The 23,834-nt window shown below is 37.0% G+C and overlaps 1 protein-coding gene across 2 annotated transcripts in view; it reads left to right on the top strand.

Annotated features, from left to right (window-relative positions):
- Positions 1-23,503, top strand: part of TMEM67 (transmembrane protein 67) — a 60,815-nt gene extending 37,312 nt beyond the window's left edge. The window contains exons 21-28 of one of the 2 annotated variants that reach the window (XM_030304424.2): positions 659-799; positions 4,026-4,106; positions 4,600-4,716; positions 8,214-8,330; positions 8,435-8,539; positions 9,085-9,187; positions 20,860-21,002; positions 22,250-23,503. In XM_030304424.2, the coding sequence (XP_030160284.1) occupies positions 659-799; positions 4,026-4,106; positions 4,600-4,716; positions 8,214-8,330; positions 8,435-8,539; positions 9,085-9,187; positions 20,860-21,002; positions 22,250-22,330 (888 nt within the window). In that variant the 3' untranslated portion in view covers positions 22,331-23,503. The remainder of the gene's footprint in view (positions 1-658; positions 800-4,025; positions 4,107-4,599; positions 4,717-8,213; positions 8,331-8,434; positions 8,540-9,084; positions 9,188-20,859; positions 21,003-22,249) is intronic. The other variant, XM_030304425.1, reaches the window with a different exon arrangement.
- Positions 23,504-23,834: the final 331 nt, after the last annotated feature.

Genomic DNA, 23,834 nt, shown 5'->3' with positions numbered 1-23,834 from the left:
TGACAACTTGGAGCCTGGAGCCTGCTTCGGATTCTGTGTCTCCCCCTCTCTCTACCCCTCCTCTGCTCACACTCTGTGTCTCTCTGTCTCGATAATAAATAAACGTTTAAAAAAAATTAAAAAAAAAAAAAAACTTACCAGAACCTTTATTCAATGAGAGTGGAAGGCATGGACAGGAGTATAATGTACAGACTATACTTACTCAGCTATGGCTTCCTTTTATCACAGAAGGTACCTCCTTCAAAAGACATTTTGCAAAAAACATTTGCAAAAACCACTGTTGAAAAGTATAAGAAGTATTTTGCATAGTGCCTGGCATATGTTAAAAATGTGTGAAATGCTAGTTGTTCATTGCTGTTTACTTAGTAAAGTTTCATTCTTCTTGACAGAAATTTTTTAATTTTGTCAGTGTGTGATAATAAGGTTATATCTGGCCCTTAGTCATATTGAAGAGATTTCCAAATGAACTAACTAAATATTTTGTTTTGTAATGAAAACTCCTGGATAATTATTTTTAATCTAGATTTTCTAATGTTTGTACAAACTTTTATAAATATTTTAGTTTTTTAAAGTAAGGGTAGGGAAGAGTGTCTCATTTTCATAGCAGAGCCGTTTTCTTTATCCATGTCTATTTAAATTTTTCTTTTTTTTACTTCAGGTTGTAGGATTCAAGAACTTAGCATTAATGGACTCATCCTCTAGTCTTTCCAGAAGCCCAACTAACTATATAGCTCCCTATAGCCGCATTTTAAGATACGCAGTGTCTACTGCTCTTTGGCTAGTCATTGGAAGTTTACAGGTAACAACAGATCATACTTTTTAGCAACATTGCCTTTCCATATTTATAACTCCGTTTACATACTAATTATCTTCAAATATTGACCACAATCTTGGTTTCTACAGCAGAAATAAGGTAACAGTGGAAACAACAATAGCAAATAGCTCACATTGTGTTATGATTCAGGCCCTGTGGTAATTAATTGCATTGTAAATATTAACTTAATCTTTATAGTAGCCCTCAGAGATAGTTTCTATTAGTATCCTCATTTTATAGATGAGGACACTGGGGCACAGAAAGGCTAAATAGTTTGCTAAAGTCATGCAGTTAGAGATCGACAGAACTGGAATTTGAACCTCTGATGTCAGAGCCAACCCAGTGGGCTCCAAAGGGTCTTTCAGACCTGCAGCTTTCTAGTCAGAAGACGGACTTTGTGTTTAGTTTATATAAACTATAGGGATAGCTAAGCTACTTTTATTTATTATTTTTTTTAAGGTTCACTTATTTTTGACAGAGAAAGAGAGACAGAGCATGAGTGGGGGAGGGGCAGAGAGAGGGAGACACAGAATCCCAAGCAGGCTCCAGGCTCTGAGCTGTCAGCACAGAGCCCGACACGGGGCTCGGACTCACAGACCACGAGACCATGACCTGAGCCGAAGTCGGACGCTCAACCAACTGAGCCACCCAGGGGACCTGTTAAGCTGCTTTTAATATTTCCTTTTTTTTTTTTTTTTTTTAAATACAACTGAGTGTTTACATTTATTTATATATCATTAAATCTCATTCAGATTGCCAGTACCCCTTGTGAAATTTTTGTTGAAATATTTATTGAGAAAACTGAAACTAAAAATAAATCTTCTTGGCCTCAGGTCCTGTGGCTCTAGCAGAGGATCTTTTCTATGCTCACTTCCCTTATCTTCTTAGACCTTAAAAAAAAAAAAAAAAGATGAAAGGAAGAAGAGAAAGCAGCATGAACTAAAGCACCTGACTCCAATATCTGCACTTCTTTCTCTTGCTTCTAGACACTCCCATGAATGGAAAGAACCTTTCTGTTTGATTAAAAATTTCTTTAAGTCAGCAAATGAACATGGGACCTTTAGACACACCGCATTAAACTTTCTCCAGCCTGGCAAAACAGGCTATTTTTAAATCATGGTTTGGGATTAAAATCCAAAAATTCCTATAGAATTGGATCCAGGTGGCATTCTGTAACCTGAGAATAGACTCTGAAAATTTACATTTATCTTAAATTGGTGAGACTTGTTTAAACTAGAAGCTACAGGGATAGATCCAGTGAGAGATGGCTTAATAATCAGAAAAGAAAGTCAGGGGCGCCTGGGTGGCTCAGTCGGTTGGACATCCAATTTTGGCTCAGGTCCTGACCTCATAGTTTGTGGGTTCAAGCCCCACATCAGGCTCTGTGCTGACAGCTCAAAGCCTGAAGCCTGCTTCCAATTCTGTTTCCCTCTCTCTCTGCCCCTCCCCAACTCATGCTCTGTTCCCTCTCTCTCAAAATATAAATAAACACTAAAAACAAGAAAAGAAAGCCAAACACATTAGAATTTGAAATGAGGTAGGATCAAAAGAGAATGGGGTTTGGTATTTATCATCAATATAATAGGGAGAAAAGTCATTTTAAAGATATATAAGTATACATTTTTCTGAGTAGATTGGATTCATCTGGATGTAGAGAATTTAAAGGAATACCATCTGAACCTTTTCATATTTGGTTAAGTACAACAACAACAAAAAAACAAAATAGCAATGGCTGAAGTAAAAGTGACCTGTATCATGAGAAAGAAGAATGCAATGCAGGGCGGCTCCATGCTGCCGCCTGGACCCAGAAGCTCTGCCACTCAGAACTTCCCTCTCTAAGGTCACCTTGTGGAAGGAGTCAGGGGGAACAGCTCACCCTCTCTTCTCTAAGAGCCTTTCCAGAAGTGCTGTTCAATATTTCCTTGGCCAGAACTTAGGCAGATGGCCGCACCTTCCTGCACTGGTGTCTTTCAGCTGGGCAGCAGTGTTCCCGCTCCAAAGAGGGTTCTGTCACTAAGGAGAAAGCAGGAAGGATTGGTGGGGCAGAAACTAGTCATCTCAGGCACCATCTCACCTCATTCTTTGTTTCTCACCCTGCTTTCATTCTGGTAGGAGTGTTTCTCTCCGTGGGTTATCAGTGTTTATTCCTCAAGTATTGTTAAGAGTCCCTTTAAAAACCTGTTACCGTTCCACAAATTTGTTCATAAAAAGTGTTTTTGATTCTCATAACGTTAAGCTTATTATTTACTCCTTTTATTTCCCTAAACCCAGCTTCTTCAACTTTTAAGTGGTATCCTTTAGTTTTTAAACTTTGAAAGTTGCTGTTTTTCAAGTCCTTTAAAGGGATTTAAAACAAGACGTATATAGAATGTTAGGGAAGTGTGTTCAGTAATCAGCTGCTGTAGATTCATTTATTTATTCATTCACATATCTGAGTACATTTCTGTACTAGGCTCTGTGCTGGGCTCAAGGATATGCTTAACAAGAACAAGCTACAGATTGTGGCAAATGCTGTGAAGGGCATCGGGAGATGAGATAGGGAGTAAGTGGAGGAGAGGTGGGTGGAAGTTAGGAACGGGGGCAGCTTTCAACTGGGTGGTTAGGAAATGTTCTCTTTCTCTGACATATATCTAAGTAGGTCTATGACATAAACTTTTCTCTTTTGATTTATAAAATAATTTCCTTTTCCAGTATTGTTATTAAAGCTAAGAAAACAGTTGAAACCATTCCATTTGAATATTTAATGCAGTATCTGCAGTTGAAATAGAATACTTGATATATGTTTTTTATGTGCTACTCTGTCAGGGAAGATTAATTTGAAAAGCAGCATGTTTTCTAATGGCTTTGGAACTTAGGAGATGAGCAGGATTGCAGAACCAAACATAAATCTGGCCACTAATACATTGGTTTATGCTAAATTTTTTAAAGCCCTTCTTTTTCCTCCCATGTTTGTCCTGTCTTGTTTTAATGATACAGAAAAGTTTTTAAAATGCAAAATAGGCTCCCTCAATGAATCTTAATACAATTCCAAAACCTACTTTCTTTGACAGAAGAATCAGAAATGATAAGTAGGATTGTATCCCACAGGAACCATTCAGAGGCCACTGTGTTCTTGGGTGGACCTTCTTTTTTCTTAAGATACTATGCTGTGGCTATAAAAGAAAATTAAATTTTAAAACCTAATAACTATGAACTTGGCTTAATGTTTCAGATCATGTTCTTTGCTGTCTTTTATGAGAGATTTATAGAAGATAAAATTCGACAGTTTGTGGATTTATGCTGTATGAGCAATGTAAGTACTTTCTAACTTTATCTTGCGACTGTTATTTTTCCCTTTTTAAAGGTCATGAGTACATTAAGAGAGGCTTTAAAAGTGATTTGGTATGATTGGATTTTTTAGTCCAATTTCCCACTGATTGTTAATTCCGGAGATAGTTATAATGAGCTACAAGCTAATGTTTACTGCCTTAGTTTCTTCTTCTTCATGTGCAGTTTCTTAATTATGAATTCCTTATGCTACCAAATAATTCACTCAGCAGAGTCCCTGAAAAGTTTTCATATATCAATCCTATTTCTTCCTTTCTTGGAAAATATCTTCAATCTCATTTCTGTGTTCTTTAAAAAAAATTACTTAATTATCCTTTATTACTTTATTGTTCTGTTTGTATATTTTCCAAGAATTCAACCCTCTTTATTTTGAGAGAAAGAAAGCAATTTTAAGAAAAACTTACTTTTCATTGTTTTCTCGATGAGCTGCTAATAGTTCCTCTCTTCTCTTTTTATAGATATCAGTGTTTCTGTTATCCCACAAATGTTTTGGATATTACATTCATGGTAGATCAGTACATGGGCATGCAGATACTAATATGGAAGAAATGAATATGAATCTTAAAAGAGAAGCGGTATGAAAGTATTTAACATCTTTTTAATTTGAGACATGGGTTCTCTTTTCTTAATCTAGGATTTGTAATAATATTTTTAAAAATTCCTCATTGATTACTTTTGAAAGTTGCTGGGGCACTGATTCATTACCACTGAACATTAATAAAGGGAAAGAATCAAATTTCATCTTACAGTTCCTTATATGAACTGTATTTCAGAGTAACCGAAGAATTCATGAGGTAAAGTTCTTCCTTATAAAAAGAAACTAAAAGAAATTCTACCTTAGAAAATCACCATTTTATAATGACTGATGGATTAATGCATATAGGTTACAATCATCAGTGGATGCTAAAACAGTTAAGGGTAAGTTGACAGGGAGCTTTATAACAAGGAATCAGGTTGACACAATCTGAGCACACTGGCTCAATCTTACTACAAGTAAAAATTAGGAAAACGAACATTATGCACTTCCTGTTATGATGCAGTAGGAAGTACATAGTATCACTCATAAAATATCCTTGCTTAAGAAAATCAAGTCTAAATACAATCAAGCCTCTAGATCTAACCGCCAGTTTACAGGAATTAGAGGAGCTAGAGGGATAAATTAAATAATACCATAGGAAGGAATTAGCCATATGTAGAATGCAGGATAGCTCACAAGGTAGATGACCCAGTGTCTCCAGCAAATCAAGAGCATGTAAAGAAGTGGGGTGGGCGGTGTGAGAACTGTTACATAGGAAGAGATTTAGAAACAAAATAATCAAGTACAATGTATAGACTTTGGATCCTGATCCAAACAAACCAACTATAAAAAAAAAAGTCCTTGGGAAAAATTAGGAGATTTAAGGACTAAATATTAAATTATATTAAGGAATGATTCATTTTATTACATGTGCAAATGGCATGGTGGTTTGTTTTTTTAAGACCTTATTAGTTATAGATACATACAGAAGTATTTACAGATTTGGGGTTGGGTGATGGATGGTTTACTGTTTGTTCTCTGTACTGTGTACATTAGACCACTTCCTTAATAAAATTAAAAAGAAAAATAAATACTTAAGAAGAAAAATTAAAAGGATTTTTTGACTAAAGGACCTGTGACTTGTACGAATCTAGTACATGATTATAGCACGTCTCAGAGAACAATTTATTTAGTACATGAACTGGTTGGTTAACTATTAGAAATTAACACCTGATTGAAAAGTTAAATGTAAAAAAAAAGAATATCTGAGATTGGGAGATGACATTCTAAGCAAAAAGAATAGAAAACATCAGTGGCACCTGGGTGGCTTAGTCCGTTGAGCGTCAGACTTCAGCTCAGGTCATCATCTCACAGCCCCTCGTCTCCAGCCCCACGTCAGGCTCTCTGCTGTCAGCACAGAGCCTGCTTGAGATCCTCTGTGCCCTCTCTCTCTCTGCCCCTCCCCTGTTTACACTAGAAAGTAAACATTAAAAAAAAAAAATCATTAGAAAGCATCATAAACGGAATATTCATTGATTTTACTTTATTAATTAATGGAGAATATTTACCTAGCCAACAATCATATAAATAAAAGACATAGCAAATAAGGATAAAATTCTCATAGCAAATATTACAAAGATATTGATAGCAATATTGAAAGTCATAAAGATCAATAGGCGAACAGTTAAAACCTCAATGGAAAAATGACAATTTTTAAATACATAAATGAACAGAAGACTAATAAACCTCTTAAAAATGTATAGCTCATAGGGGCGCCTGGGTGGCGCAGTCGGTTAAGCGTCCGACTTCAGCCAGGTCATGATCTCGCGGTCCGTGAGTTCGAGCCCCGCGTCGGGCTCTGGGCTGATGGCTCAGAGCCTGGAGCCTGTTTCCGACTCTGTGTCTCCCTCTCTCTCTGCCCCTCCCCCGTTCATGCTCTGTCTCTCTCTGTCCCAAAAATAAATAAACGTTGAAAAAAAAAATTAAAAAAAAAAAAAATGTATAGCTCATAAATAAATGTAAAAAGCTAATATTTTTGCCCTCTTCAAATTAGCAAACTTTTTTTAAAAAGCTAATACTTAATAGTACCAAGGACATGATGAAATGGGCACCCATAAAACTCCTGGTCTAAGAATAAATTTTTACAAATCTTCTGGAAAGCATTTGGAAATAAATATACCAAGAGTTTTTTTAAGAGTTGATTATCTTTTACTCACTGATTCTGTAAATCTAATTCAAGGAAATAATTAGCAATGTGAATAGCTAATTAGGTTGAGGGTCTTTATCACAGGGACTATTTATAAGGCCAAAAGCATACATAAAAATAAGAATATATTAAATCAATTGGTCTTCCTACACAGTGAAATCTTAGGTAGACATTAAAAATCTTGTTTTATAGAATATTTAATGACATAGAGAAAAAGAAATCAGTGTGATCCCAATTTTATGCCATCTATATGTATATCCCTGGACAAAGGACTGGAAATGAAATACCTTCAAAACTTCTATCTCTGAATGTTGAGATCATAGGTGATTTTTTTTCTTTTCTTTCTTTTTTATACTACTTCATATTTTATAAATTCTCTGCAATAGCATGTGCTTTTTTAATCAGGAAAAAAGAAATGTTTTTCAATAGAGAAATTCACTACATGTAGACTTCCTTTCAGTCTGTGAAAAACAAGTGTTATGTTTGAAGATTAAATTTAGACAAGAAGATTATTAAACTCTGGAATAGGCAAATAAAGCAAGAGAAGGGAAGCAGAAGGACTTGAGGTGACCTTGAAGCATCGATGGGAAGTAGCTAGGGGTGGGGTAGGGCAAAATTTCACATGTTTATGGTTGTCAGGATTCAGGCTGTGTCAAGGAGACCTGAAATGGATATCTGGTCCATGGCATTAACCGTTCAATCATGTATCACTACCTTTTTATTGCATTTAATTAAGGAAGTGTTTTAAAAGTTTTTAGGAAACAAAAAAGATTATAATTATGAAAGTAGTTAATCTAAGACTAGACATTTTGGCATGCATTAAAGAGCAATAAAATTAATCATAAAGCAAGTATCAATATATAATGAATTTAGTATGGATTTTTTTTAAAGTAGTGTAAAGGAGATGATACAGAGAGCTGAAAGGCATGACAAGAAAGAAATTAGTAAAACCCGGAGGGGAGTGGGAACCTCGGATAATGTCAGAATCCCTTTTGTCTCAAATATAGTTTCAGTAAAATTTCAGTTGGCTTCCAAATCTTGTAATGTGTGATACCAACAAAAAGAAAAATTTTAGGGGTGCCTCAGTCAGTTAAGTGTCCAACTTTGGCTCAGGTCATGATCTTGCGGTTCGTGAGTTTGAGCTCTGTGTCAGGCTCTGTGCTGGCAGCTCGGAGCCTAAAGCCTGGAGCCTGCTTCAGATTCTGTCTCCCTCTCTCTCTGGTCCTCCCCCTGCTCACACTCTGTCTCTCAAAAATAAATAAACTTTTTTTTAAAAAAAATTTGTGTATTTTCTTTTTGAGATAAGGCAAAATTTTTATGATCTTTATTTAAATCATTTAACTTTTCAGGAAAACTTGTGTAGCCAGAGAGGTTTGGTACCAAACACAGACGGTCAGACTTTTCAGATTGCAATTTCCAGCCAGATGAGACAACACTATGACAGAATTCATGAGACACTAACAAGGGTTTGTATAAATTACAATTCAGGTATATTTTGTCAATATTTCATGTTACTTAAAAACCAAGAACGTAAGACGTGTTGCATTTATTTTTGTCTCTTTCACATTAGAAAAATGGCCCTGCCAGACTATTGAGTTCATCGGCAAGTACATTTGAGCAGAGTATAAAAGCATATCATACTATGAATAAATTTCTTGGCTCTTTCATCGATCATGTATGTATGTCAGCATTTATATTTAAACTAGAAGCAAAATATAATTCTTAAGAAGTTAACCAGGAATGTCAGTGATTTCTTTAGTTAACTAAGTCAGTGGACTTAGAACCCTTCTTTTTTTGCCTGTCAAAATTAATACTGTGGCTTAAAGACAGAGTTACGTTATGTAAAAATAAAATGACATTTTATATCTCTACTAGCATAATGATAATTCCCTTGAAGTATGTCTACACTGCAATTGTGTCAGCTAGTTACTGAAGTATTACTATATTATTTATTACAGAGATATGCTGTGGTTGTATTCCTGAAAAGCTTGTTATAAGTTGATTTTAAGTATATCTAACCCTAAATACTACTAAAGACATTTAAAATTTTTAACATTTCTAAAGAAAAACTTTGTTACAAAGCCCAGTGTAGTAAAATCCATCTTTTTAAAGAACATATTTTCCTTACTATTCATTTTTCATTTTCTCTCTTCCTGATTTTACATTAATTTGGAAACATTTCACTGCTGTTTTTGAAATAACTTTGTCTTTTTATATTAGGTTCATAAGGAAATGGACTACTTTATAAAAGATAAATTGCTTCTTGAAAGAATTCTTGGAATGGAATTCATGGAACCAATGGAAAAAAGCATCTTTTACAATGGTATCCTTCAAATGCCTTTGCTAAACTTGATTACTATTTTCAAAGTTTGAAAAAAAAGTACTTGTAGTTATTTGTTTTGCTTTTATAATTTTATATAAAAACAAAGGAAAGGTAATGAACTTAATTAACTTAACAGTATTATAGTAGTTTGCTAGGTTCCATTTTATTATGTCATATAGCAGGAAACAAAAGTATAAAAGGGGCGCCTGGGTGGCTCAGTCAGTTAAGTGTCCAACTCTTCATCTCAGCTCAGGTCTTGATCTCAGGGTCGTGAGTTCAAGCCCTGCACTGGGCTCTGTGCTGGATGTGAAGCCTACTTAAATGCACACACACACACACACACAGTGTGTGTGTGTGTGTGTGTGATACAAAAAAAGATCATTATTGGGGCGCCTGGGTGGCGCAGTCGGTTAAGCGTCCAACTTCAGCCAGGTCACGATCTCGCGGTCCACGAGTTCGAGCCCCGCGTCGGGCTCTGGGCTGATGGCTCAGAGCCTGGAGCCTGTTTCTGATTCTGTGTCTCCCTCTCTCTCTGCCCCTCCCCCGTTCATGCTCTGTCTCTCTCTGTCCCAAAAATAAAATAAACGTTGAAAAAAAAAAAATTAAAAAAAAAAAAAAAGATCATTCTGTAAGAAAGTAAAAAAACTGAATTTCAAAATCAGTGGTAGACATGAAAGAGATAGTAAAACACATAAAATTCAGGTTTTTTAAATTTGAGTATAACTGACATGATGTTACATTAGTTTCAGGTATACAACATAGTGATTCAACAAATCTGTATGTTGTGTTATGCTCACAAGTGTAGCTACCATCTGTCACTATGCAATGCTGTTATAATACCATTGACTATATTCCTTATGCTGTATCTTTTATTCCTGTGACTTATTCATTCTATAACTAGAAGCCTGTGTCTCCCACCCCCTCCACCCATATGTCCTCCCCTCCACCTTACCCCTGCCGACCATCAGATTCTGCTTTTTGTTCATTTGTTTTGTTTTTTAGATTACACATATAAAAGAAATCATGTGGTATTTATCTTTTTCTGTCTGGCTTACTTCACTTAGCATAACTGTCTCTACATCCATCCATGTTGCAAATGGCAAGATCTCATTCCATTTTTTATGGCTAATATTCCACTGTGTGTGTGAATATATATATTTATTTATGTATTCTTTATCCATTCATCTGTGAATGGATGCTTGGGCTGCTTTGATATCTTGGTCATCGTAAATAATGCTGCAATAAACATAGGGGTACATCTATATTTCCAAATTAGTGTTTCTGTTTTCTTTGGGTAAATGACCAGTAGTGGAATTATTGCATCATATGACATTTCTATTTTTAATATTTTGAGGAACCTCCATGCTGTTTTCCACAGTAGCTGTACCAATTTACATTCCCACCAACAATGCGCAAGAGTTCCCTTTTCTCCACATCCTCATCAACACTTCTTATTTCTTGTCTTTTTAATTTTAGCCATTCAGACAGGTGTAAGGTTTTCATTGTGGTTTTGATTTGCTTTTTCCTGATGATTAGTGACGTTGGGCTTCGTTTCAGGCGTCTGTTGGCCATCTGTATGTCTTTTTTGGGAAAATGTCTTTTAGGTCCTCTTCCCATTTTTAAATGGGATTTTTTTTTTTTAAGTATTGAGTTAATTTTTTATGTATTTTGGGTATTAACCTCTTTTCAGGTATGTCATTTGCAAATATCTTCTCCCATTCAGTAGGTTGTTTTTTTATGTTGTTGATTGTTTCCTTCACTGTGTAAAGCTTTTTTATTTTGATGTAGTCCCAATAGTTTATGTTTGCCTTTATTTCTCTTACCTGAGGAGACATATATATGTCTCCTTAAAAATTTTGCCATGGTCAGGGGTGCCTGGGTGGCTCAGTTGGTTAAGCATCCAACTTTGGCTCAGGTCATGGTCTCATGGTTTGTGAGTTTGAGCCCCGCGTCGGGCTCTGTGCTGACAGCTTAGAGCCTGGAGCCTGCTTCAGATTCTGTCTCCCTCTCTCTCTGCCCCTCCCTTGCTCATGGTCTGTTTCTCTCTGTCTCAAAAATAAATAAAACATTTAAAAAAATTTTTTAATTTGCCATGGTCAATGTCAAAGAAATTACTGTCTATGTCTAGCAGTTCTGTGGTTTCATGTCTCACATTTAGGTCTTTGATACGTTTGAGTTTTTATTTTTGTGTATGGTGTAAGAAAGTGGTCCAGTTCTATTCTTTCTTTGCATGTAGCTGTCCAGTTTTCCCAGCGCCATTTATTGGAGAGATTGTCTTTTCCTCATTGTATATTCTTGCCTTCTCTGTCATAGAACAATTGACCATATAGGCATGGGTTTATTTCTGGGCTCTCTATTCTGTTATGTTGATCTATGTGTCTTGTTTTTGTGCCAGTACCATACTGTTTTGGTTACAACAGCTTTGTAGTATATCTTGAAATCTGGAACTGTGCTACCTCCAGCTTTGTTTTTTTCTTTCTCAGGATTGCTTTGGCTATTTGTGTTTCCATATAAATTTTAGTATTATTTGTTCCAGATCTGTGAAAATGCTGTTAGTAATTTGTTAGGAATTGCATTGAACCTTTAGGTTGCTTTGGGTAGTGTGAACATTTTAACCATATTAATTCTTCCAACCCATGAACATGAAATATCTTTCCATTTGTGTGTGGTGTCTTTAATTTCTTTCATCAGTGTTTTATAGTTTTCAGAGTACAGATAACCTCCTTGGTTATTTATTCCTAGGTATTTTATTATTTTGGGTGCAATTGTAAATGGGATTGTTTTCTTAATTTCTCTTTCTGCTACTTCATTATTAGTGTATAGAGGATTTCTAGGTATTAATTTTGTATCCTACAACTTTACTGAATCCATTTATTACTTATGAGAGTTTTTGATTGGAGGCTTTAGGGTGTTGTATCATGTCATCTGAAAATAGTGACCGTTTAATTTCTTCCTTACCCAGTTTAGATGCCCTTTATTTCTTTTTCTTGCCTGATTACTCCAGCACTTCCAGTGCTATGTTGAATAAAAGTGGCAAGAGTGAACATAAAATTCAGATTTTATGAGAATCTGCAGTTAGTGGAAAACTAATGAAACACTTAAAGAATAACATTCGTGATTAGTTTTAACATTTAATTTTTTATTTTATCCAAATTCTTAAAAATCACAGCTATCCGTGACAGGAATGGTGCCTGAACCTGGTTTCTTATCTTAAAAATGTGGTATATATGTCACTTTTAATGTGGCTGATAACCTCTTATATGGGTTCATTAGAATGGAAATGATGTAACCTGTGTCCTGGCCTAGATGTCACTTATTCAGGCAGTATTGTGCATTATGTGTTGTGCCAGTCCCAGGATACACAGATACACAGACTAGTGGGCATCTCAAATGTATGAGTGGGGCGATGCTGGGATGGAAGGCTCTGCAGGCACAGGATATACCAAGTACAGAAAGGATAGTGGAATATCTAACCAGACATGGAGTTGAGCCAGAAGAAGCAACATGGAAAAGTTTGAATTGCATCTTAAACAAAAAAAGTTACTATTAAACAAAAAAAGTTACTATTGTCAAACAGGAATGTCAGGGGAAGAGAGGCAAAGACATTTGTACAGAAGGGGGAAAGGGCATTCAGTACTTACGAATTTTATTGGTGAAGCCTGGTATGAAGTGGGACATCGTAGGAGTACATGAAAGATAAAGAGGGTGATGATCAAATCCCAAAATCCTTGTCTGACATCCTGAGGAGTTTTACTTTATCCTATAGAGCAGTTGTTTCCAAAATATATATATATACATCTTTTCAATGTTTGTCTCACAAGAGATGTGGTTGATTCGTGAAGGTATGATAAAAAACATTAAAATGTCTATTTGTATATTTGAGATTCAGTCATTTGTAATTTGTATTTTATTTTTTTATATATATATGAAATTTATTGACAAATTGGTTTCCATACAACACCCAGTGCTCATCCCAAAAGGTGCCCTCCTCAATACCCATCACCCACCCTCCCCTCCCTCCCACCCCCCATCAGCCCTCAGTTCATTCTCAGTTTTTAACAGTCTCTTATGCTTTGGCTCTCTCCCACTCTAACCTCTTTTTTTTTTTTTTCCTTCCCCTCCCCCATGGGTTCCTGTTAAATTTCTCAGGATCCACATAAGAGTGAAACCATATGGTATCTGTCTTTCTCTGTATGGCTTATTTCACTTAGCATAACACTCTCCAGTTCCATCCACGTTGCTACAAAAGGCCATATTTCATTTTTTCTCATTGCCATGTAGTATTCCATTGTGTATATAAACCACAATTTCTTTATCCATTCATCAGTTGATGGACATTTAGGCTCTTTCCATAATTTGGCTATTGTTGACAGTGCTGCTATGAACATTGGGGTACAAGTGCCCCTATGCATCAGTACTCCTGTATCCCTTGGATAAATTCCTAGCAGTGCTATTGCTGGGTCATAGGGTAGGTCTATTTTTAATTTTCTGAGGAACCTCCACACTGCTTTCCAGAGTGGCTGCACCAATTTGCATTCCCACCAACAGTGCAAGAGGGTTCCCGTTTCTCCACATCCTCTCCAGCATCTATAGTCTCCTGATTTGTTCATTTTGGCCACTCTGACTGGCGTGAGGTGATACCTGAGTGTGGTTTTGATTTGTATTTCCCTGATAAGGAGCGACGCTGAACATCTTTTCATGTGCCTGTTGGCCATCTGGATGTCTTCTTTAGAGAAGTGTCTATTCATGTTTTCTGCCCATTTCTTCACTGGGTTATTTGTTTTTCGGGTGTGGAGTTTGGTGAGCTCTTTATAGATTTTAGATACTAGCCCTTTGTCCGATATGTCATTTGCAAATATCTTTTCCCATTCCGTTGGTTGCCTTTTCGTTTTGTTGGTTGTTTCCTTTGCTGTGCAGAAGCTTTTTATCTTCATAAGGTCCCAGTAATTCACTTTTGCTTTTAATTCCCTTGCCTTTGGGGATGTGTCGAGTAAGAGATTGCTACGGCTGAGGTCAGAGAGGTCTTTTCCTGCTTTCTCCTCTAAGGTTTTGATGGTTTCCTGTCTCACATTTAGGTCCTTTATCCATTTTGAGTTTATTTTTGTAAATGGTGTGAGAAAGTGGTCTAGTTTCAACCTTCTGCATGTTGCTGTCCAGTTCTCCCAGCACCATTTGTTAAAGAGGCTGTCTTTTTTCCATTGGATGTTCTTTCCTGCTTTGTCAAAGATGAGTTGGCCATACGTTTGTGGGTCTAGTTCTGGGGTTTCTATTCTATTCCATTGGTCTGTGTGTCTGTTTTTGTGCCAATACCATGCTGTCTTGATGATGACAGCTTTGTAGTAGAGGCTGAAGTCTGGGATTCTGATGCCTCCTGCTTTGGTCTTCTTCTTCAAAATTCCTTTGGCTATTCGGGGCCTTTTGTGGTTCCATATGAATTTTAGGATTGCTTGTTCTAGTTTCGAGAAGAATGCTGGTGCAATTTTGATTGGGATTGCATTGAATGTGTAGATAGCTTTGGGTAGTATTGACATTTTGACAATATTTATTTTTCCAATCCATGAGCAGGGAATGTATTTCCATTTCTTTAAATCTTCTTCAATTACCTTCATAAGTTTTCTATAGTTTTCAGCATACAGATCCTTTACATCTTTGGTTAGATTTATTCCTAGGTATTTTATGCTTCTTGGTGCAATTGTGAATGGGATCAGTTTCTTTATTTGTCTTTCTGTTGCTTCGTTGTTAGTGTATAAGAATGCAACTGATTTCTGTACGTTGATTTTGTATCCTGCAACTTTGCTGAATTCATGTATCAGTTCTAGCAGACTTTTGGTGGAGTCTATCGGATTTTCCATGTAAAATATCATGTCATCTGCAAAAAGCAAAAGCTTGACTTCATCTTTGCCAATTTTGATGCCTTTGATTTCCTTTTGTTGTCTGATTGCTGATGCTAGAACTTCCAGCACTATGTTAAACAACAGCGGTGAGAGTGGGCATCCCTGTCGTGTTCCTGATCTCAGGGAAAAAGCTCTCAGTTTTTCCCCGTTGAGGATGATGTTAGCTGTGGGCTTTTCATAAATGGCTTTTATGATCTTTAAGTATGTTCCTTCTATCCCGACTTTCTCAAGGGTTTTTATTAAGAAAGGGTGCTGGATTTTGTCAAAGGCCTTTTCTGCATCGATTGACAGGATCATATGGTTCTTCTCTTTTTTTTTGTTAATGTGATGTATCACGTTGATTGATTTGCGAATGTTGAACCAGCCCTGCATCCCAGGAATGAATCCCACTTGATCATGGTGAATACTTCTTTTTATATGCTGTTGAATTCGATCTGCTAGTATCTTATCGAGAATTTTTGCATCCATATTCATCAGGGATATTGGCCTGTAGTTCTCTTTTTTTACTGGGTCTCTGTCTGGTTTAGGAATCAAAGTAATACTGGCTTCATAGAAGGAGTCTGGAAGTTTTCCTTCCCTTTCTATTTCTTGGAATAGCTTGAGAAGGATAGGTATTATCTCTGCTTTAAACGTCTGGTAGAACTCCCCTGGGAAGCCATCTGGTCCTGGACTCTTATTTGTTGGGAGATTTTTGATAACCGATTCAATTTCTTCGCTGGTTATGGGTCTGTTCAAGCTTTCTATTTCCTCCTGATTGAGTTTTGGAAGAGTGTGGGTGTTCAGGAATGTGTCCATTTCTTCCAGGTTGTCCAATTTGTTGGCATATAATTTTTCATAGTATTCCCTGATAATTGTTTGTATCTCTGAGGGATTGGTTGTAATCATTCCATTTTCATTCATGATTTTATCTATTTGGGTCATCTCCCTTTTCTTTTTGAGAAGCCTGGCTAGCGGTTTGTCAATTTTGTTTATTTTTTCAAAAAACCAACTCTTGGTTTCGTTGATCTGCTCTACAGTTTTTTTAGATTCTATATTGTTTATTTCTGCTCTGATCTTTATTATTTCTCTTCTTCTGCTGGGTTTAGGCTGCCTTTGCTGTTCTGCTTCTATTTCCTTTAGGTGTGCTGTTAGATTTTGTATTTGGGATTTTTCTTGTTTCTTGAGATAGGCCTGGATTGCAATGTATTTTCCTCTCAGGACTGCCTTCGCTGCGTCCCAAAGCGTTTGGATTGTTGTATTTTCATTTTCGTTTGTTTCCATATATTTTTTAATTTCTTCTCTAATTGCCTGGTTGACCCACTCATTCGTTAGTAGGGTGTTCTTTAACCTCCATGCTTTTGGAGGTTTTCCAGACTTTTTCCTGTGGTTGATTTCAAGCTTCATAGCATTGTGGTCTGAAAGTATGCATGGTATAATTTCAATTCTTGTAAACTTATGAAGGACTGTTTTGTGACCCAGTATATGATCTATCTTGGAGAATGTTCCATGTGCACTCGAGAAGAAAGTATATTCTGTTGCTTTGGGATGCAGAGTTCTAAATATATCTGTCAAGTCCATCTGATCCAATGTCTCATTCAGGGCCCTTGTTTCTTTATTGACCGTGTGTCTAGATGATCTATCCATTTCTGTAAGTGGGGTGTTAAAGTCCCCTGCAATTACCACATTCTTATCAATAAGGTTGCTTATGTTTATGAGTAATTGTTTTATATATTTGGGGGCTCCGGTATTCGGCGCATAGACATTTATAATTGTTAGCTCTTCCTGATGGATAGACCCTGTAACTATTATATAATGTCCTTCTTCATCTCTTGTTACAGCCTTTAATTTAAAGTCTAGTTTGTCTGATATAAGTATGGCTACTCCAGCTTTCTTTTGGCTTCCAGTAGCATGATAAATAGTTCTCCATCCCCTCACTCTGAATCTAAAGGTGTCCTCAGGTCTAAAATGAGTCTCTTGTAGACAGCAAATAGATGGGTCTTGTTTTTTTATCCATTCTGATACCCTATGTCTTTTGGTTGGCGCATTTAATCCATTTACATTCAGTGTTATTATAGAAAGATACGGGTTTAGAGTCATTGTGATGTCTGTATGTTTTATGCTTGTAGTGATGTCTCTGGTACTTTGTCTCACAGGGTCCCCCTTAGGATCTCTTGTAGGGCTGGTTTAGTGGTGACAAATTCCTTCAGTTTTTGTTTGTTTGGGAAGACCTTTATCTCTCCTTCTATTCTAAGTGACAGACTTGCTGGATAAAGGATTCTCGGCTGCATATTTTTGCTGTCTAGCACACTGAAAATCTCGTGCCAATTCTTTCTGGCCTGCCAAGTTTCAAAAGAGAGATCAGTCATGAGTCTTATAGGTCTCCCTTTATATGTGAGGGCACGTTTACCCCTTGCTGCTTTCAGAATTTTCTCTTTATCCTTGTATTTTGCCAGTTTCACTATGATATGTCGTGCAGAAGATCGATTCAAGTTACGTCTGAAGGGAGTTCTCTGTGCCTCTTGGATTTCAATGCCTTTTTCCTTCCCCAGTTCAGGGAAGTTCTCAGCTATTATTTCTTCAAGTACCCCTTCAGCACCTTTCCCTCTCTCTTCCTCCTCTGGGATACCAATTATGCGTATATTATTTCTTTTTAGTGTATCACTTAGTTCTCTAATTTTCCCCTCATACTCCTGGATTTTTTTATCTCTCTTTTTCTCAGCTTCCTCTTTTTCCATAACTTTATCTTCTAGTTCACCTATTCTCTCCTCTGCCTCTTCCATCCGAGCCGTGGTGGTTTCCATTTTGTTTTGCATTTCATTTAAAGCGTTTTTCAGCTCCTCGTGACTGTTCCTTAGTCCCTTGATCTCTGTAGCAAGAGATTCTCTGCTGTCCTGTATACTGTTTTCCAGCCCAGCGATTAATTTTATGACTATTATTCTAAATTCACTTTCTGTTATATTATTTAAATCCTTTTTGATCAGCTCATTAGCTGTTGTTATTTCCTGGAGATTCTTCTGAGGGGAATTCTTCCGCTTGGTCATTTTGGATAGTCCCTGGTGTGGTGAGGACCCGCAGGGCACTTCCCCTGTGCTGTGGTGTATAACTGGAGTTGGTGGGCGGGGCCGCAGTCAGTCCTGATGTCTGCCCCCAGCCCACCGCTGGGGCCACAGTCAGACTGGTGTGTGCCTTCTCTTCCCCTCTCCTAGGGGCGGGATTCACTGTGGGGTGGCGTGGCCCGTCTGGGCTACTTGCACACTGCCAGGCTTGTGATGCTGGGGATCTGGCGTATTAGCTGGGGTGGGTCGGCAAGGTGCACGGTGGCAGCGGGGGCAGGCTTAGCTCGCTTCTCCTTAGGTGATCCACTTCAGGAGGGGCCATGTGGCAGCCGGAGGGAGTTAGATCCGCTGCCGGAGGTTTGGCTCCGCAGAAGCACAGAGTTGGGTGTTTGCTCGGAGCGAGCAATTTCCCTGGCCGGAACCGGTTCCCTTTGGGATTTTGGCTGGGGGATGGGGGGGGGAGATGGCGCTGGCGAGCGCCTTTGTTCCCCACCAAACTGAGCTCTGTCGTCCAGGGGCTCCGCAGCTCTCCCTCCCTTTGTCCTCCAGCCTTCCCGCTTTCCGAGCAGAGCTGTTAACTTATGACCTCCCAGACGCTAAGTCGCGCTTGCTGTCGGAACACAGTCCGTCAGGCCCCTCCGCTTTTGCAAGCCGGACTCGGGGGCTCTGCTTGGCCGGCGAGCCGCCCCTCCGCCCCGGCTCCCTCCCGCCAGTCCGTGGAGGGCGCACCGCCTCGCCGCCCTTCCTACCCTCTTCCGTGGGCCTCTTGTCTGCGCTTGGGTCCGGTGACTCCGTTCTGCTAATCCTCTGGCGGTTTTCTGGGTTATTTAGGCAGGTGTAGGTGGAATCTAAGTGATCAGCAGGACGCGCGGTGAGCCCAGCGTCCTCCTACGCCACCATCTTCCCTTCACTTCCCCGATAAGATATTCCTTTAATTTGTATTTTAAAGAATTTATAATATATAGTAGTATTTAATAAAATATACCTATTGTGGAATGCATGCTTAACACTTTGTTCTGATAGGGATCCATGATTAAAACAATTTGGAAACCACTGCTAAGGAACATGGGCGCCATCAAAAAGTTAAGCAAATCTGATGGTAGATTTCTACTACTCTGGCAATAGTAAAGTGTGTTAAGGTTGTATTTATACCTGTGTTATCATGTGTGAAAAGCCTGGTAGGCATCAGTGCCTGGTATGGGATGGCTCCCAGTGTAGTCATGTTACTATTTATAATAACAATACAGTCATCTTCATCTTCATCTTCACTGGGCGATGATGAGAATATGAGCTACAGCAGTAATGATGGGGATAAAGAAGAAGAAAGGATTGTCAGAGATATTAGGGGAAAAAAACAGGTAGAGGAGAGAGAGTAGTAAAAAATTATCCAGATTTCCAGCTTGTATGACTAAGTGGTTGGTGGTGATGCTTTTCACTAAAAGAATGCAGATGGAGGGAAAGAAGATGAATTTAGGTTTTCTTTTACATTTTTTTTAATGTTTATTTTTGAGAAAGAGAGTGCAAGTGGGGGAGGGCAGAGAGAGAGGGAGACATGGAATCCGAAGCAGGCTCCAGGCTCCAAGCTGTCAGCACAGAGCCCGACGCAGGGCTTGAACTCACGAACTGTGAGATCATGACCTCAGCCGAAGTCAGATGCTTAATTGACTGAGCCACCCAGGTGCCCCTAAATTTAGTTTTGAATATGTTGTATCTTGAGGTACTTTCTGGACAACTAAGAGGAAATGTCCAGTGAGGTATTAAATGTAATGAACTGGATCTCAGGAGAAAGGAAAGGCACACAATAGCCGGGAGTCTCATCAAAGGAGGGCATTGCTGGAGCGATGTCAGTGAAAGAACACCCGGGAAGAGCATACAGAGCAGGCTTGTTTATTTGTTTAAATATATATGCAAGTATAATATGTATACAGAAGTCCATATTTTGTAAGGATATAGAATAAAGGGGAGTGAATTTTCACAAACTGAATATATCCCTGTAACTAGCACCCTGATCAAAAAAGAACATTACCAGCAAGCCAGGCATCCCCTTGTATCAAACAGAGTTCCTAACTGGATATCCATGAACAGCTTTGCTGGTTCCCCGGACCGCCCTGAAATTATGTGCCAGATTTGTATATATGTACTTTCTTCCCACTCTGGTGAAAGGGTCTGTAGCTTTCATCAGAATCTTAAAAGGGTGTTTACATCCCAAAAAGAACAAACCCCTCCTTGTGGAGTGAGGGGAAGAAAAAAAAAAGAGAGGTCGGTCTTAGAGCAGAACCTTAGAGTTCTGCTCTATTTAAGACGCAACCTATTTAAGACGCAAATTATAGCTCACTATGCACTATTTAGTCCTTGCTGGTTTGTTTTTTTTTTTTTTTTAAACTTCCTCTATCTTGAAGAATCTAAGATTCTTTGGGCTTTAGTTATATAAACAAATAAGGGATATTAATTACCTGGTCTTTGAGAGGTATTGACGATACACTTATATTACAAGCAATGACCAACCCTTGGTACAAATGTTAAAATTGCTTTTTATGAGCAGAATTCCTTGACTAATCTTTGAGATTAGCAATTTTTAATTTTAATACCGTTTGTTTATTTTTTTAAAGCAATGAAGTATTACAAGTAGCAGCTAGTTTCTATTGTGCTGTTTTTAAATATCCAAACTTTATCACCAGAAATTTATTCCATTTTGCAGTTTCTAATTTATATCTTATAAATTGCTTTTTTTTTTTTTAAATAGATGAAGGATATTCTTTCAGCAGTGTCCTGTATTATGGAAATGAAGCCACTCTTCTTATTTTTGATGTGCTGTTCTTCTGTGTTGTGGATTTGGCTTGCCAAAATTTTGTTCTAGCAGCCTTCCTTACATACCTACAACAAGAGGTAACTGTAAAGTTTTTTTACTGGATTTCTTTTAAAAGAACTATATTGGATGGGGCCCCTGGTGGCTCAGTCCATTAAGCGTCTGACTCTTGATCTGGGCTCAAGTCATGATCTCACAGCTTGTGAGTTCAAGCCCTACATCGGGCTCTGTACCACCACTCCCCCCGCCCCCCCCCCCCGCCAAATAAATAAATAAACTTTAAAACAAATATTTTTTTTTAATATTTTTTAAAAAAATACATTGGAAGTAGATATTTTATAGCAGAGACTAACAGTATCTACTTTCACAAGGAATTTATAAAGGTTTAGAATATGATTATTCCTACCAAAAAAAAAAAAAAGAAGAAACATTTCAGCCCTCTCCTTCAGGATCAATGAAATACTGGGGTCTTGTGGAGGGCATAAGTTGTTTGAGCAAATGTAAAAGGAATCCAGTAGGAAGATATTCAAATTGCTGATCATCTAGATGCCAGAAGCGGCAGTAATTAGAATCTGAAACCAATTTTACCATATATGTTAACTAACTGGAATTTAAATAAAAACTTGAAATTAAAAATAAAAAAAAGTAGAGGTAATTAGAGTTCCATTCATCCTCAGCACCCGATGTTAACATAACAAAAAGGCAAGCTAGGGTGATCTAGCTCAGGACTCAGCCCCAGAACAGCCCCGTTATGGTAACTCTCATGCATTTTCCACCTGTGTGAATAAAAAAACAACTGCTAGATGGCTTTGGAGCCTGAAATGGAGATTTTAAGAAATGACAGATTTGTTCTAGAAATGTTATTAATGTCACTCAAATATTCCCCCGTTATATCCAAGGAAGTATATGAGTTAGTAATACATAATTTATTAGTCTTTGACAGAGATCTAAAATTACAAATTCTATCACTAACAGTTCTGTTGATGTTTCCGTAGCTTTTAGAGCTAGAGGTAAGATGCCTTGCAACATATTTGACAGTGAATTTCTATGAACATGAGAAAATTTGTATTATTAATTCATTAAAACATAGTCTAAATAGGAATATACACTTCTTTGATATTATGAAAGATAATAAAGTCTTGAAATAATTTTGTATATCACCGTGTCTCAGATGCCCGATACATGAAAATAAATAGTTGAGAGAATTAGCTAGTTTAATTTAGATATTTTAATTGGTTATACATATTTCATTTTCTTTCTGTATATAGTTTTCATTCTTTCTGTATATAAAATTTCATTAATAAAAATTGTTTTAATTTTTTTCCAGATTTTTAGATTTATACGTAATACAGTAGGACAGAAGAATTTGGCATCCAAAACATTGGTGGATCAAAGATTTCTGATTTAATTTTGTGAATAACTTCAAAGACAACATAGCTGTGGCAAAAACAGTCATGATCATCAGGTTAGTTTGCCAAAGTTTTTAAAACTTTTAATGCAAATTCTTCTATTTTTATTTGTTTTCTAATCTAAAGAAAGATTTATTTTTATAATTTGTGGATACATAACTTCTTTGTGAATATGTAGTGTGATATAATGAAGAATGTTGTTTTCCCATTTGTGGTGGTATTTAATTCACCAGTTCATAAAGTAGATAAACTGACAGCAGGGCAAAGGAAATCTACATGTTGCTGTCAGCATAGCAGTCCCCATCATTTGTCTCTGTAGATAATTTTGTAAACTGGGATTTGCCTACATTTTCTCACATTGACAAAATTACTTAGTTCCAAGTTCAAGGCTAGTTTTCAGTTTAAGAGTTTCTGGTTTTTACTTAACGTTATGGTAAATAAATGTTGAAAACTATTTTCAAGTACTTAGAAATTTGAAATTGTATATTGCTGACTCAATTTGCCTCCTTTTAATTTCTCACCCTGTTTGGCAATGGGCTAATTCACTCTTGGATTAATAGGCATCTCATGAGATGGTATATAGTCATTCCTTTGTATACCTGTATTGTTAGGTCAGGAAATCTTTCCCGTAAAGCGTGTATGTATCTTAACTATCACTTACATTTAAAACAAAGCTATAATGTGTGACATTTTCCCCAATATAGTTTTTCATACATTTTAAAAATTACATTTTAAGAGCATTCCCAAGTTTTGCTCTTCCATTATATTTAAAGATTATAAATAATGAACCGTAAATTTATCATGCTATATTGACAAGATGATTTATTGAAAGCAAACTTAGGCTTCATAACTCAGTACACTTGTATTTTTTTTAAATAAGGAAAAAAAATTAGGATCCAAAATATACTTAATGTAAATTCTGAACCATGTAGTAATAATTTCCCATGACATAATTTTTTTTCTTTAAAATACTCTTCAATAATCCTTTTCATTGTATACTGTATACTTGAAAGTCATCTTATGTTTCAAGTATAATGATCATTAACCCACAAACCATCATTTCTTACTGCCTTCTATGTTGATGCTGTGTAAATACGTAAATATAATGTTATATAAATATTGTTTCTATTTTTTAATTGAACATATGGAATAAAACATTTGGTGTCTCTGTTTCCTGTTTGATTAATGAGTATTTCATGAAATAACATTTAGGAATATACAATACTATTGCGACAGGAGTCCCCAGCCTTTGCCAAAGTTGAATCTTTTACATTTCTTTGAGTTTTAAGAATGACTGAGGAGAAAGAAGTAGGGCTAAGAAGTATTTGAAGTATTTCAAGTATTTGAAACTAGTTTTTGAAGGGTCAAAGTACAGGAATGCCTTTATAAAACCTGTAAAGAGAAACAAATGTAATAGCCTGGATTTTTAAAACCACTTGCTCAGAAGCATATGAAAGAAATTTAACTCTCATTGCACACATGAGAAGTTAATATGTATGTGAA

Source organism: Lynx canadensis, chromosome F2, assembly GCF_007474595.2.
Source record: "Lynx canadensis isolate LIC74 chromosome F2, mLynCan4.pri.v2, whole genome shotgun sequence".
Taxonomy (NCBI): domain Eukaryota; kingdom Metazoa; phylum Chordata; class Mammalia; order Carnivora; family Felidae; genus Lynx; species Lynx canadensis.
Note: the sequence above shows the minus strand (reverse complement) of the source record. Positions and strands in the feature narration are given on the sequence as shown.